Below are 16,445 nucleotides of genomic sequence, written 5' to 3'. Positions count from 1 at the left end.
CAGCAAAGTCAAAATGCATCCATGGCAAGCTGAGCCTGGTGTGGGCTCTGAGACTCTGTGAGTCTGAGGGACGGTTGCAAGTCCTCAGGACAGGACTTTGTAGTACTTCTGCAGGTAGAGGCACAAAGTAAAATGAGCACTTGGGGACTTGTTTCACTATTGTTTAAAATATCTTGGTTTTTCACACTAAGACTACAGAAGTTTTTCTTAGAGAATGAAGGGAGGAATCCAGCATTGTGAACTATAAACTACATGATAAGTTTATTTTTTCTCCACTTGCCTTTGACTTAGCTTTGGATATTTGGAGATTTCAGAGTTTCTCTTTCCAAACTAGGTTTTTTTTCCCTTCTAGACTGAAGTTTGAGCTGGTGTGTCTCTTCTCCCTCCCAGTCTAATTTACTCAGGTTAACCTTATGCTTCTGCCTGCTCTGAGCTCCAGCCTTTCCCACAATAGAGAAATGGTCTCAGTTACTGACTCTTGTCCTCTTGGAAGCACACCTGGGCACACAAGCCATGAGGTAAACTGAACCCTGGGACTCCTTTCTGTGAAGGGAAAGGAGTGCAGCACCCAGCCAGGGTGGGCCAGTGGGCCTCCACCAATCTGTACATCAGCTTTGCTGGCTGCTGAAGTGACGCATTAATCTCTGCTGACGCTTATCAAGTGTGGCTTATCAAATTCATGGCTTATCAGCACAGTTCATGTCATGCACGTAAACAGCAGGATCTCCACCTCTCCAGTCCTGGTCTTGTTCTCTCTCCAGCTCCAGCTGTAGCAGCTGTTCCTTGGAACCTGTGCCTTTGTGATCTTTGTTGTAAGTAGACCAGCTCCGCTGTAGCTCATTGCAGCAGCAATGCAGCTCAGCTGGGAGATTGGGTTCCCCACTGCAGCTGGTTTGGGAGAGCTTTTGGTGGCTCATCTTACCGGGTGAAAGTAGGGAATTCACTACTGAGTGTCTCAAGGTCCTGTGTACCTTTCCTGGGGATGGAATGTGCCTCTCCAGCTGGGCAGTGACAGCCTGTGAGAGCCCTAAGCACTGAAGGCAAAGTGCAGAATGACAACATCCTGAAAGCAGGGACTGCTGGCATGTCCTGGGGCAGGGACTGAACCCTTGCATCCTCCAGTGAAGGGAGCAGCCCAACAGATGCTGCACTGACCTGCAGCTCTTCCTGCCCATCTGCCTTGCAAATACTTTTCCTGGCCCAGGCCTCTCTAGAACAGTGTTACAGTTTGGAATCTGTCATTTGCCCCCATTTCAAATAGATAGGCATCTGTAAGTTTTATTCCAGATTTTTTGTAGCAATTCTAACGAAACTTTTTAGAACCTGACATGATTTTGTGTGGTTAACCTCAAGGACAGAAGTGCTGTAAGTGCAGTTGCAATTATAATCAGTTGTCACAAAATTAGTGATCAAAACTGAAGGAAACATTCTCCCCCAGTTCCTAAAAAGAGAAAACAAGGGACAGGGAGCAGCACTGGCTCAGGAAATAAAAATACAAACAAATCAAACTTATCTTATAAAGCACTTTTCTGCAAAAAGGAGAACACATCCAGCTCACGTAGTCTTGGTTTGAACAGGGATTTCTTTGTTCAAAGCTTTGAGAGCTTTAGTTCTGTTTCAGCTGAAAGCTTTTTGGGGTTAGATTTGAGAGTGGTGGGAGGAGGAAGGTAAACTTCATTTCTGGATTGTTTTCAATTTATGTCCTCCCAGTTTTTCTTGTACTTCCCTGCAGACAAATCAGACAAGGCCCATGTCCAGAAAAACTAAGAATGCAGCCTAAGCAAAACACTGCAAACTGAACTGAGAGAGTTTTCAGCACAGATAGCAATTGTGAAGTTTCACTTGAGGATTGAGGAGGGAAGCAGTAAGGAGTGGGCAGAAGGGAGCAGGGGTGCTGCTGGCTGGGATCAGTGACTCCTCCTCTCTGGCTGGCCATGGCCATGCTCTCACTGGGTGTCTGTCTGCTCTGGAGCTCTGGTGAGTCACACGCTGCCTCTGCTGGTGCCTTTGCTGGAAAGCTCTTTGAAAGCTGAACGTTCTGAAGAGATTTGTGATACAGCTAGGTTGAAAAATAGAAATAGTGAAGTTAAATTGCAGATGAAATGTCTCCTGGGAGCTGAGTGTGTGCCTGGCTTCGTGCAGTGGCTCCCTGAGCATCGGGGCAGGCAGGGCTGCACCGGCCTTTGCTGTGGATTGTTCCAGCTCAGCTCACCTCCAAGCACAGTGCTGTTATCTGTACAGCAGTGTAAGTGGTGCTTTATAAACCAAGAAGGAAAATACTGGGGAGAATGCAGATTCTTTCTGACCTGGGCTTCCCAGTCCTGAAATAATGTGTTGCATCCTCCTGAGTCGTGCCCTTCGAGGGACTGACCAGTTCTGTGGTGTGTGGGCACTGCAGTCTTGATCTGGTGCATGTGTTACTGCTGCACCAAAATTCTGTTTCCTGAGGTATTACACACAGCTGGAAAATCCATTTGTTCTGAACAAACTGCAACTGCCTGGCAAGGGACTGTGCAGGACTGGGGAGCACTTGAGCTTTGACCTTGCTGCAGAGGCTGCCTCTGTTTAAAGAGGAGCTCGCTGGAGCAGTAGGGCGGGAACAGAAGTGTCTGCTGCTGCTGTTTTGTAAAGCACGTGGGTGCAGAGAGATGTGAGAGGGCACACAGCTATGGTCCCTTAGCAGGGCAGGGCTGTGCTTGTGTCTGCTGGGCTGGCTGTTGTCCCCAGTGATGGACAGCACTCTGCAAGAATTGTTTTGTAGGCATGATAATACATTTTTTTCCACCCTGGTTCATGGTTTCAGTTTCAAGTCTTTTTAATGCATCTTTCTTTCCCTGGAAAGAGTGATAAAATGCAGAGGGATGTGGGTGCAGAGACTCTGCAGTTGCATTTTGTAGTGAGTTGTGCTGCTGTTCATCTTTAAAAGCTGATGTCTTTTGAATCCTCAGAGGAGTCACAGGTGTTCCTCATGCCCCAGCTGGTTTTTGGTTGTTCCCTTATGAAACTTGTTATTAAAATGACTTGAATTTTGATTGGAGATACCCTCTGCAAAGAGTTTTCTTCTAATGTTGCAATTCGTTTTTCCAGATGTTGGTAATCAAAGTGCAGTAAACTTTCCTTTCATACAGCCTTGTGGCAGATAGCAAGTCTCAAAAGAGCTGAGATAACTTTGTTCATTTTGGCATTCCAGCTGTAGCATACAGCCTAATTGTTCTCAAGCACAGCAAGAAAAAAATCGTCCTTTAGGCTTCCTCTTTTTATACTGATTTTTTTTTCTCAGCATCTAAGCTTGAACCTTTTGCTTCCTTTTGAATATTGAGTAACTTTATTAGGCAATGAAGAAAACTTGTTTGAAAAACAGTGAATGAACAATATGACAGGTACCCTGAAATGAAGGGAGCTCTGCTGTATTGCAGCTCTGCTGTGTCCACATGAGACCCATCCCTTTGGCCTTGTTTAAAACTTGGGGTCATCACCTGCTGGGAGCCCCACCAAGACCCACAGGAGCTGTGCCTCAGGACCTTCCTCTTTGCCAGCCAACAGTTTTCCATTGCTTCAGGACATGGAGATGATGTGAAACTACTGCAGAAGTGAATCCAATATACTGATGTTTTGAAGAGGAGGGATGTGTGTGGATGTTGGCTTTGGAAAACAGCAATTACTGATCACCAAGGCTTGCTGCAGTATTTTGCTTGGGGAATAGAAATCAGATGCTGGCATCTCCTCAGAAAAAATGGAAGTGGAAGACTATCTCTTCATCTGTGTCTGCAAACTCATTTCCAATAATCTAAATAATCAAGACTTCAGAGAGCTTCTAGAATATGTCTAAATAGTTTCTGGATATAGAGAAGTTAGGATTGTTTGTCCCCAGCAGCAGCAGCCAGTGAGTGAAGCCTTGAGTTAGCAAGTGAGTGTTTGAAATAGTGGAGAAGCAGCCCAGCCAAGTGAGCTGTGGTCATGTACCAATGTGACAAACACAGGAGTCCAGAAAGGCGGTGTCCTCTGAGCTTCTGGCCTCCTCCTGAGTGTTACAGGGTTAGACTTGGAGCATCTGTTTTTAAACTCTGCCCCAGGGATGAGGCCGGTGAGCCTCTGGAGTCAGCCCGAAGCTTTTGCTGTTGGAGGTGTAGGAGGAGTTTCCTGGTGTGAAGTTTTATCAGAAGGTTCCCAAGCTCCCAGAACATTGTGCCTTGCTTATTTTTTTCCCCTTGCTTTTTGGGATTTGTTTTGAGCCCAGGGTCAGGGCTGTCCCCTGGCTCTGACTCACAGCATTGCTCCACTGGCATCCTCTGAAGAGCAAGTTGTGGCTGAAGTTTTTACAGCATCTCCTTCAGCTGAAACTTGACAGCTAAATGCTGCAGGCGGGGCAGAAATAGAGAAGCTCCTGGGGAGTGAAATGCTTTCCCCTCTGTTATTTACCAAATTTTAAGATGTTTTAGAAGCTGTTGCTTCAGATGGCATCAGATCTTTTATTGAATATTGAGGCATATGCCATAAATGCTGCGTCACTTTTCTCACTGGACAGGGCTCCTTGCACCCTGACCTTAGGGCTGTTGTATTCAGGTGACTTCTGAGCACAGGAATAATGAGATTTCCTCCGAGGCCCTGAGCGATGGGAAGAGTTGCTGATGGCTCAGCTGGGGGCAGATCCTGAGCTGGCTTTTTGAGTACTGTTAAGGTGTTACATGGGAGACCTGCAGGGTCACTTTGGGGAGTCACCTGACGTATAAAATAGTATTTTTAATAACAAACAAAATAATACTGTGGCTTTCAACCCTCAGCAGAAAGTATGTTTAAACAAACAAAACTGAGAACAAAGCCCAGTGTGGGTTTGGTTCTTGGGGGGTGGGGGGAGATGGTTTGGTGTTTTTTTGCTTTAGTTTTTGTTGTTGTTGTTTGGTTGGTTTTGTTTATTTTGTTTTGGTTTTCTTTAGATTAAACCACTTACACGACCTTTGAACAGTACCAGGGAGCACTTCAGGCCACTCATCCCATCTGTATCTCTGGTGGCAGCCCTAGGTGTGTGATCTTGGGTGTGAGGGTGTAGAGGCCAGATGTGGAGAAGGGGATGCCCTGCCACTAAGCCAGAGCACAGAGCCACAGGTACCCTGGTGAGGCTGGTGCCTCAGTAGGCAGAGCTGGTACTGGAGGATGTGCTGCACACCTGGGACTGAACCTGAGCTGTGGGGAGATGTGCATTAGCTGTGTGAGATGCAGTGTGTGAGAGCAGGTGCTTAGATGTGTGCAGCAAGCAATCTTTGTACGGTCTCCCTCGAGATGGAGAGAGATGTTCAGATGGTTGTAGGACCCAGGATTTGGGAAATCCAGTTTTAGTGATGAAAAGGAAAGCACTAATGTTAGGAAATGCCCTTTGGCAACTGAAAATCTTCAGTTCACTGGTGACATTTGCAGGATCATATGATTAGAAAACTCAGTGTCTGTGTGCCCAAAGTGGCTAAAAGGGCTTTGGAAAGCAGGCTGGGAAGCTTTGCACCCAGGCTTAAACATGAGCTCATGTGAGCAGGGGTCAGAGCTCTGATTTGCCATCAGTGAATGGGTTACCTGCTAAAAATAAAAGAAGTCCTTGTGTACAGATGGGTGGGTTTTGTTGGCTGCACGACTTGGTTATCTCTGTGGGACCATGGGTGAGGGGCCAGGGCTGGGTTCCAGCAGTCAGGGCAATGGGTTGCTCAGTGAGAAGAGCAGAGCTGGCTGCTGGCAGCCTCACGTGTTGGGTGTTCTTTGGTGGAGATGTCCCAGGGAAGCCAGTCTGCCCAGGAGCTGGTGTGTACACTCTGCACCCAGAGCAGGTTTGCTCTGGATCCTATCAAAGCCACAGGATTGCTCCAAGGCTTTACACTGGTTGGGATATTCATAGTGGACAGGCCACAACCTGCCCCTGACAGTCCCCATTACTGCCATTATTTGGCTGAAGCTTTTCCTGCTGTCATTCTCATCTTGATTGTGCTTTTCCCTTTGTGGCTTTGATCCAGATGTTCATCTGGTGTGCTGTGGTTTCCCTGTCTGGGAGAAATAACTGTTTCATCCATCTTCAAAGTCAAACATGGAGAGCAGAGCTGGGGGACCTTTTAGCTCCTTGACTCCTGCTTACTTCTGCTGGACACATCTCCTGCATGGAGAGCACTGGTCCAACCAGATCTCTGCAGTCTTTTGAGGGGGTTTTGCCCACCTCATTGCCCTTTGGATGATATAGACTGGATTACAAATCTCAATGCAGTGCATGGGGACTGGCAAGGGAGAGTATCCTGCAGGTGTGTTTCACTTAAGCCATGGAGCAGGATCCTGCACCAGCCTGGTCTCTGCCTTGGGGAGTGACAGAGCACAAGCTGCTCTTCAGGGACTGACTCATATTGCTGCACATGTTAGAGTTTTGGAATTCTAGTGCAGAATTCAGTCTTCTGAGACAGCTTTCCACAGACAGGGTTTGGGGTCTTTTCAGTTTGAGTAATTATCTATAAATTCAGCCCTTTATATTCTGGATCTGCTCAGAAGCTGAGGATGCAAAATGTTGCTGAGAAGAGCCTTCCCATTTATTTGCTAATGTCTAACTGTGGCAGCAGAAGGGATGTTGATAATAAATCTAGTGTCTCTGAGACTTTTTAAAAAAATGTGTGCAAGAAATGCATCCCCAAGGAATGGGCTCAGAAAACACAGGTGCTTAGAAAAAAACCAGTATGTGGTTCAAACCAGCTGTTTGGGTCTTGTTTCTCACACTGAGATTTGGATGTTTCTGCTGTAAACAGAGCTGGGGAAGGGGCTGGAGCACAGATCTGATGATGAGTGGCTGAGGGAGTTGACTGTTCAGAAAAGGAAGTTCGGGGGGACCTTCTTGCTCACTAAAACTCCCTGAAAGGAGAGTTCAGCCAGGTGGGGGTCATTCACTTCTCCCAGGAAATGAGTGACAGGAAGAGAGGAAACAACCTCAAATTGTACTGGGGAGGTTTGGGCTGAAAAAATTCCATCATGGAATGGGTGGTCAGGCAGTGGCACAGGCTGCCCAGGGCAGTGGTGGAATCACCATCCCTGTAGGGATTTAAAAATTGTGGATGTGGCACTTGGGGACATGGGTTTGTGTTGGGTTTGGTAGTGCTGGGGGAGCAGTTGGACGAGATGATTTCAAAGGCTGTTTCCAACCTGAATGATTCTGTGACACTGGGTTTGGGTTGGATGAGCTGTTGACAGTTGTGAGAGAAGGCTGTGTTGGTGTGCTGATCCTTCAGGGATCAGGAAAGGGACTGACTTGGCTGTACACAATGGTTCATGTTCCACTGGGTATGTGACTGGACCCGAGTGCACTGCAGATGTTGTCTTTGGATTCCAGTTGCTTCTTTACTAACCATGAAAATCTTGCTGCTTTTCCTTCATATTTGCTGAATGGCATGAGTCAGATATTAAAGCAGTGACTTCAGGTTCCACCCTGGGCTGGACCCTGACAAGGAAACACCAAAGAACTCGTAACAGAAACCTGTGCATTTCCTGAAGAACAGCAGGGTGGCCATTCCCTTCCAGCCCCAACAGAGCCCTGGGGCAAGGCCATGGGGCTGCCCCTGTGTCTGTCAGATGTGGAGCACAAAGAGCCTCAGTATAAATACTCCCAGGACACAGTCAGTGAGGGCAGTTTTATTCCAGTATGCAGAATGGACTTTTTCCTCTGAACTTTAAAATAAACAACATTTTGGCCAAACAAATGGAACTGACCTTTTTATTAAAAGCATATATCTTCTCATGCTTGTTTCAGTAAGAGGTTGTTAATTTTATAGAACTCCTTAATTTGCGGGACAGCTGACTTAAGTAATTCCAATAGCATTTATCATCTTACTTTTTGCTCTTGCAGCTGGAGAGTTTGTAGCCTTTTCTTTGAGGAGGAGAAATAAGAAAAGTAGCTCTAACTCTGTGTGTTCTTTGCACAGGTGGAGAGAGAGGCTGAGTCTATCAAGTTAATTTTTAAGTTGATGAAAAGATTCAAGTTCATGTTGAAGAGGATTCACCTGCCCACAAGCTCAAGCTTATTCCTGCTCAGATGCGAAGGAAGGATTACAGATAGTTATCAAGAGCAGCTTTGAAAAAGAGATTAGAAAGTCTTCTATTAGAAATTATTCTGTAAAGTGAGGGAATTCTTAGGATCTGGTTCTGAGACACCAGAGAAGGGCTCTCTCCCTCTTGAATGCATGTATGTGAAGGAAGCTGTCCTGAACATGAAGCCCTTGGTTGTGTGAGTTGCTCAATTTCCAAGACATGACAAAGCACTTGTGCTTACCCAAATGAGTGTTTTCAGGGCTTCAAGCATCATGTTCTTGTACCAGCTTTTTGGCTTTTTTCCTCTGTAGTGTGGCCAAGCCTCCAACCAGGAACAAGCCCTTATTTTCTTTAGTTATTTTTGTTAGATTTTGGCTTAGTTGAACCTGACAGAACTGCAGTTTCATGAGAATGTTTGACTCCTGTTGTTGAGCTCAGAGATCTCAAAACAAAAACCTTTCCTTGGATGGGATGGTGAAGGTTTGTTTGCCTGCTCCTACCCCCAGGAGGCAAGGATTGCTGATTCCCCCCCACTCCCCCGAAACGTAACAAACCTAATTGTTTCCATATATCTTATTTGGGGCTGTAGTTGTTTTATTTCCTTTTATTCCTCCCCCTTTTTCCTTTTTATTGCTTTCATTTGAACTTCTTTTATGGATTTATTTCATCTTGAAATCCAGCCACCAGGATGAGGCAGCATTCCAGCTCTGATCCCAGCAGTGCTGGTGCACAGGGATTACTGTGCGTGCCTTACATAAGGCAGTCCTGTTTACAGACACAGGGATTTTGGTTTTACCAGCAGTACAATGTTGTTGGATTGTGTTCAGTGTGACTCACTGTAACCTCAGCTCTTTATTTCTGCACAGCTGCCTCTCAGCGACCAGGTTAAAGGCGATTGGCAAAACCAGGATTTTTCTAAATCTGCAGAGCATACCCTATTTTGGGGATGAGATACCCTGGCCAGGCAGGAACATGGCTGTTTCTGGCAGCTTGGGTGAGCTGCTGCCTTTACCTCAAAGGCAAAGAGCTCTCATTTCCACATGTGGCTCATCAGAGCCAGCTCCTGGTTTGCCATATTGGGCTTTTCTCTGCACCTTCCCTCCATTTCTTGCATTTGCTGTTTGTTCCGTGTCTTCTCTTTGCTGGGTGAATGTTGAAAATGTGCTGGTGTGCTTTGCTGTTTGCAAGTGGCTCTTGTGAAAGTCGTGGTTGGTCTGAACAATTGAAAGGGAAAGGAGTCAGGCTGGCCTGGTGCCCTTCCCAAGGAGCATTTTTGATGGTTTTGGGATGTCCATGTCCACACATTCACTGTTGGGATGTACCACAGTGGATGTAAAAATGGGAGCATGTGTATTTCTTCAATGAAATAAGGAGAAAAAACATCAAAGATGGGATGGGAGAGCCTTTTGGGCTTGGACAGTCCTTCAAGTGCTCAGGAAGCTTCTGAAGGCAGCTGAGAAGAGCCTTCTGAACCCAGCCACCTAAACTGGTTTAGGTGCCCTGTTCAGGTGAAACTTTGCTGTATTTATGGAGAGTATGAATGTAAGTTTTCAGGATGGCTGTAGCCAGAGCAGCACAGGCCAGTGGGGCTTCTGGTTGCCTTCCCCATCTCTATCAGCACATTCAGTTTGAAAGGCTTCATCAGGTTAAAGGGTGGTTACCAGGAATTCTCTCTGGGAAAGGCAGATTTGCAATTCTGATGGTAAGTTATGTAAGTAGAACACTTGGAGCCTTAATGTTATGGTAAGGCAGCCTCACAAAGCCTGTTAAAGGGGACAGAAGACACAAAACGCGCGTGTGTTGGGGCCTGGGGCGCTCCTGGCGCGAGTGGGGCTGGAGGACCGTGAGGGGCTGGGGGTTCCGGGGTTCTGGATCTGACTGCGGTGCTGTTCCTGCAGGTCTCCCGGGTGCCGGGCCCGGGACAGCGGGGCCCAGAGCTGCCATGACGACAGGCGACTGCTGCCACCTCCCCGGCTCCCTGTGCGACTGCCCGGGCAGCGCTGCCCTGTCCAAGTCTGTGGAGGAGTCGGACATGGGCCGCCCTCAGTACATCACGCAGGTCACGGCCAAGGACGGCCGGCTCCTCTCCACCGTCATCAAGGCGCTGGGCGCCCAGAGGTGAGGCTGCTGCAGGGACGGGCTCGGAGCCGCGGCTGGGCCCTTCCCCTGGCTCGGGGCAGGGGCACAGCAGAGTCTCGTTGTGTGAAGGAGTTTGCGGGGCGCTGATGGCGGGCGGGGCTGCGCGGGGCCGGCCGCTCCCAGGGCCCTGAGCCGGCTCCTGCCGCCCTCAGGGCGCGGGCAGCGCCTCCGGCCGCGCTGCGCTCCCGGCCTCGGGGGCTGAGCCCGGGCCCTGCTCCCGGGCACTGTGTTGGGCATGGGGAGCGCAGCCCTCGTTCAGGAACGTCCATGGAGCGAAGGCGTGGTGTTGATCTTCAGCCGCAGGGAGGGGACGGTGTTTGTGTTGCAGGAACTACCGCATCCAGCTGTTGCTAGGGGGGGACACGTGGCAGCTTCACTAGTTCAGACTCCTCCTGATGCGACTTCTTGTCATTTATTTTGAGTCGCTTCCAGAGTAGAGGACATTTGGCAGCATTGTTCAGTCCATCTACTGAGAGCTGTCGCATTTTGTGTTCAGAAATCCTGTCTGAACAGCTGTTACTTGTTTCAATGAGTTTGGTCAAACATTTGTGTGATACAAAAGCAGTGATTGCAGACATGGGGGAGGGATGCAGGGAAGCTGGATGAGAATAGAGGCAAACATAATTGCAGCAAACCTGGAGCAGGTCAATAAAAATGTGAAAGTAACTGGACTTGCTCTCTGGCAGTAGATAGTCAGGGTGAGAAGTTGTTTAACCCTTTAGAACTTGTGGGGGTGTAATAATTGTGTGGGAAAACTGCCTGGAAACAGGTTTTAAAACCCTCATGTTTTTAGGGTTTAATGTTTAGGGTCAACCCATAATGATTCCTTATGTTTCTGCATGGACACCAGTTTGTTTCTTGTGGTAGTGGGTTTCAGTATCTTCCTTGTCAGCAGCACTTAGCACAGCAAAGCCAAGAGCAGCGTGACTGCACTGCAATGTTGAATTACCAATCCGAGGTGTCTTCAGCCTTCAGGAAAACTGTGTCTGAGTGTGCATCATGTGGGAGTGTGAGCGGGTCCCCACCCGGCAGGGGAAAGGAAGGAAGGAAAATGAAGTCTGATAAGAATTCTTTTCACACACTGTCAGCAAATTTTTTCATTTTGGGTTGTTTGTTGATAGCCAAGGTTATAGTAATGTTCTGGAAATATGAAACTTCGCAAACAGGAAGAGAACGGGTGAAATAACTTACAGATGCTTTTCTTAGGAAATGGCAGATGCATGAGGGCACTGGAGGCTGTAGGGGATTGTCTGTCTGTGTCACTAGGGCTCTGTGTGCACGCTGTTCTGGTACAGCATTTTATGGCAATGAATGTTGCACAATCATCAAATAATTCAAATTGGAAGGGAATTCCATAGGATGTCTGGTCCAGCTTCCTTTCAGAGCAAGCCTGCTCAGAGTCTTGTCGGATGTAGTTTCCAGGATCTTTGAGGATGAAGTTTCCACCACCTTCCCAGACTCCTGTTGCACCTTTTGCAGGGATTGTCTTGGCTGAAGAAATCCCCTCAATAAAAGGCATGTAAAAAGGAGGAGAGAACGTGGGTCAGTGGTTCACCAGTGATGTTGGGCAGAGAGAGAAGGGGATGGTGTACATTGGGTAATTTGCTTTGCAGCCCTAAATATGAATAGAAGTCCAATTGGGATGAAACCAGCTAAATACTGAATTGAAAGTGGTAGAGGTCTCCTGTGGTAGAGATCTGCTGAGGAATCTTGCTTCTCCTTTAGTGAGCTGACATGCACTTCCTTGCTGGCTCTTTCTTCTCTTTGCCTTATGTCCCACCAACCTTTTTCCCCAGTGTGCTCCTTTTCCTTGAACTGTGCTTCCATGTCCCACTCTTGCTTTCTATGCAAACTAAGGGAGGTGGTGCTGCTGGTTTTGAAGGTGGCTTTGGCTGTTGTGTTGCAATCCCACAAACTTCTGCAGTCAGGTGGGGTTTTTTAAAGCCAGAATAGCAGTTGAGTGTGAACTATGATATGGGTTCAGTGTGGCTTTTTTTGTTCTGTCAGCAGTATCTAGGAAAAGGTGATATTTGATACCACTCACCTGGATTTCAAGATAACTACAATAGGGACTTTGAAACAAAGATGTTCCTTTTTCACCCCCTCTCACACCCCCCAAATCTGAGCAGCTGTGGATGTAAGAGGAAAACTGTATGAAAGAAATAGCTGTTTGGAAGGTGGGAAATGAGATACTAGTGAGGGCCTGGTTTCCATGGTCCAGGGCAGGCAGTCCTGCCCTGGGCCTCTGCTGTCCAGCATTTTGTTCCTAAATGATCTCAGTGATTGGTGAATGCTGAAGAAATTAATGGAACTGCTGAGAACAGCAAACTGTGGTGTCTGCAGCCATCTGGGGCTTCCCAGGGAGCCCAGAATATCCTCATCATGGGGCTGGCATGTGTGGCACAGGGCTGCTAGCAAACCAGTGCCTTGGGGTGCCAGCTGGGATGCCCCATCTCTGTCAGTGTTCCAGGCCAGGTGGGCTGGGGCCTTGAGCAAGTTGGTTTAGTGAAAGGTGTAGCACTAATTGTTCAGTCAGTGGTGCCAGCTGAAGGTGTGAGGAATATTGTGGGAACAGATGGATGCTTTCAGTGTGATGAGCAGCTCTGGCCTCCTGTGGGGAAGGTTGCAAGTGTCTCTGAAAATATTTGTTAGTTGCTTTGGTAGATATCTGTGGTTCTGTGAGGTTCTGTGTGATTCTGTAGCTGGAACTTGTGGCCAAGGAAGTGTTCCTGAAGCACCAAAGCATTTCTGCAGGGCAGTTGCTGTCTGGGCAGGGTGTGCCCACAGGATGCTGGAGAGTTACTGTGCAGTGATGGGCAGAGGGTTTGTATGCTGGAGACCTTGCTCTGGGTGCATGCCTGCTGTGAAATATATTGTATTCTTGGGGAGGTGAGCTTCCAGGGTCAGTTCAGTTGTCTCTTGAAATATTGCTGTTCCTTTTGCAGTTCCTGCTCAGCCCAGGCTGCAGAGCTGAGGTGGGCTGAGAGTGGGTAGGTGATGTGGTAAATGTGACCTGACTGCCAGCCTCTTGAGTAGCTGCAGGTGGCTGGGGCATGCTGTGACTGCTGTGGGTCATTTGGCTTTGCTGTGAGTGTCTGGATCTGCATGAGTGCTTCAGGCTTGGTGTTGGGTCTGGTATCAGCCCCTGCCCACTGTGGGCAGAGCTGAAGGCTGTGGGATGTGCACTGCACTCACCTCTGGGGCCAGCTGAGCTGGCCAGGCTGATGTGCCATCTTCTCTTGTTGTTATGAGTCTTCCAGATTTTAAATTATCTGAAATGTCCTGAGCACCTCCATTGTCCCCTGAGAGTGGTTTCTTGCTGCAGCAGGCTCCTGGCATGCTGTGCCACACACTGCCTGCTGCTCATGTGCCTTTCTGGGGCTTGGTGGGACCAGACCCTATGGCAGTGTTGTTCTGCCTGCTCTGACTGTGATTTCATTCTGTTTGTCTCTCATTCTGCTTCTTTAGTGATGGTCCCATCTGTCGAATCTGTCATGAAGGTGGAAATGGGGAGGGACTGCTTTCCCCGTGTGACTGCACAGGAACACTGGGCACCGTGCACAAGAGCTGCCTGGAAAAATGGTTATCCTCCTCCAACACAAGTTACTGTGAGCTCTGCCACACAGAATTTGTTGTAGAAAGAAGACCAAGACCCTTGACAGAGGTACAATTTTCTTCCTGCTTCATTTTTATTTCCATATAATTTGAGAGAAAATGACTGACTGCCCTACTGTTCTTGTAGTTCTTGGTGTCTCCTCCTCCTTGCAGTACCTTTGTACTCACAAAGAAGAGTCTGTTTGAAGAGATCAAGTCCCTTGTCAGACCAAGTGAGGTAGTTGCAAACATGCAGTAGTGGTGTTTGGGGCAGCTCCTACCTGTGACCTGCCCACATGCCCACCTGCCAGTGGCAAGCACTGTGCTTTTTTGGCTGTGCTTTAATGCCTGAGCATCAAATTGCAGGTGTCACAACATGACTGACTGAATTATAAGTTCTCATAAATATTCTTTTTTTTTGCTCCTGGTTTTAATCTTACCTCATTCTTAGATTAGTGCAGCTCTCTTGCATGTGCCTTCCTTGTCATGTTCTGTTCTGAAAAGTGAGATGTGGTGATTGCTGATACTGTTTGTAAAAGACCTGTCTTCCCATGACTGATATTGATGTGTGCTCCTTCAGGCTTTGCTCCTTCCTGCTGCTCTGTGCTCCTCCCAGGTGAAGGAGGAAACAGGACAGGGCTCAGCTGCTCCTCATGTTCCTCTCTGTGTCGACCACAGGGGATCAGTCCCTCAGCTCCCAGAGCTGGAACACACAGTGCAGGCTCTGCCTGGTGTGTTGGGGTTTTTTGTTTTGGGAACAAAGCCAGCATGGACCAGGCCATTGTCTGACCTCAGGGTTCAAGTGTAATCCCCAAAAGAGGAATAAGTAAACAGGTGAGGTACAGTACAAAAGGCTTAAGGATTTGTTTTAGAGATGTCAGTATGTCTGCAGTTGAGTGAGCTCTGCTGTGTCAGTGTGCTGCTACCTTGGCTCGGGGGTTCCTTCAACACAGAGAAGTGTCACTCTGCAGCTGGGCATTTACACGGAACAGTTTTGGGAGTCCCAGTTTCCTGCAGCCATCAGCCAGTGGGAGCTCTGGGAGCTGGTTCTTAGCAACACACTCCTGTTACCTGGCAGCTGTCAGGGATTTGTCACTACCTGCTACCAGAGCGTGTGTGGAGGCAGGTTATTTCAGATTTGTAATGGTGGCTGCTTTTGTCCACTCTCTCCTGCCCCTTGCCCCATCAGTTAGGTCAAAACTGAGTCACAACTGGAATTCTAAGTTGCTTTCCACATTTCTGTTTCCATTCCCATTAATTCCAGAGGTTGCTTCTTTCCTCTTCCCACCTCCCTCTGGAAACTATTTTTCCCATCCTCCTTTCCAGAGTCCCCAGATCTATTTCTCATACTCCCATCTTCTCCTAGTGAACCTTCGAGTGGAAAAGAGTCCACCAACTGGGGAAGCATTCAAGCTTCAGTTTGCAAAGTAGATACTAAGTTTTAATGACTGTTTAACTTAGAACTGATTGCCATGGACTGGACAGCCCCAGACAGGAGCAGGCTTTAGCCTGCAGTGCTAACCCAAACCATGGATATCTAACACAGTAATTTGTGTGACCATTACCTCAGTGGTTACTGCTGTTGGGGTCTTACTGCTTCTCTCCCAGCTGCTCAGACATATAAATTGGTGCTTTGGCCAATATCTCTCAAACAGTGGTTTCAGAGGTTGCAAAACACTACTTTAAAATATCTAGGAAAGGCTGTTGGCTTTGAGAACTCAGTGCAGGCACAGGGGCAGTGATCTTGCTAGGGCTTATGCAGGCCAAGTTGTGAGTGCAGGTCTCAGATGTTTTAGCTTAAGAGCTGGTGTATAAATATTAAATATTCGTAGCCAGAAACAAACACGTGGGAGTGTGTTCAGCCATCTTTCATGATGCTGTGGCACCTCATAACAAGCATAGGCTTGGAAAACTGCACACTCAAATAAAAGCTCAAAGGCAAGTGTCTATTGGAGGAGTTTTTCCTGTGACACCAACTCTGTGCCTCCATCTGGCATGAGGAGCTTGCTGGGAGAGTGGGACAGAAAAGTCTTGTCTGTATTTCAGTGTGGGTAAATGAGCATTCCAGGACAATCAGTTTTAGTTCCTGTTGAAATTTGTGAAAAGCCCCTCTGGACTAGAGCCTATAAGGGTATGGTGATCAACAAACTGTGAGTGCTGAGAGGTGATAGGTGGGCAGCATTTAATGAACTCAAGCACAGGAGAACTGCCACTGTGTTTTCAGAGAGGAATGGACTTCTTGAGCCATTACTGCCAGCTGGCAAAGGCTTTGGGATTCCAGTGGCTTACTACTTCTGGTGTATTTGGACTGTCTGTGAGCACAGTGAAGGAGATGATGTACTCTGTTGAGGTGTCTGCTGGGGAGCAGCTTGCCTGAAGTGCCTTGTGAGCCTGCAGGCTGGTAAGCCTGTGATGGAAGTCACCAGGTGGCTGCTGAGAGTGATCCCCGCTGCAGAGCAGAGCCTGACATGCTACAGCCCCAGAGCAGTTCCCTTGCCACAGCTCAGGGGCAGAAATGTTTTCCCTGGCTTGGGAAGCAGCATTTAGCCTGGTTTGGCACAGCCCATGGTAGCAGGGGCTGCTCTTGCCCCTCTTCCAGGGCTGGCAGCATCCCCCAGTGATGGAGGGCAGTGGGGGGGTTACAGCAATGTGCTGTGGCTGCACTCAGGTGTGCT

At 48.0% G+C, this 16,445-nt stretch overlaps 1 protein-coding gene across 2 annotated transcripts in view; it reads left to right on the top strand.

The window, feature by feature from the left end:
- Window positions 1-16,445, top strand: part of MARCHF2 (membrane associated ring-CH-type finger 2) — a 34,544-nt gene that overhangs the window by 2,394 nt on the left and 15,705 nt on the right. For both annotated transcript variants that reach the window (XM_064734093.1, XM_064734094.1), the window contains exons 2-3: window positions 9,936-10,155; window positions 13,645-13,840. In XM_064734093.1, coding sequence (XP_064590163.1) covers window positions 9,980-10,155; window positions 13,645-13,840 — 372 coding nt within the window. In that variant the 5' untranslated portion in view covers window positions 9,936-9,979. The remainder of the gene's footprint in view (window positions 1-9,935; window positions 10,156-13,644; window positions 13,841-16,445) is intronic.

Source organism: Zonotrichia leucophrys, chromosome 28 (assembly GCF_028769735.1).
Source record: "Zonotrichia leucophrys gambelii isolate GWCS_2022_RI chromosome 28, RI_Zleu_2.0, whole genome shotgun sequence".
NCBI classification, from domain to species: Eukaryota; Metazoa; Chordata; class Aves; order Passeriformes; family Passerellidae; genus Zonotrichia; species Zonotrichia leucophrys.
The sequence above is the reverse complement of the archived record's forward strand: the minus strand, read 5'-3'. Positions and strand labels throughout refer to the sequence as shown.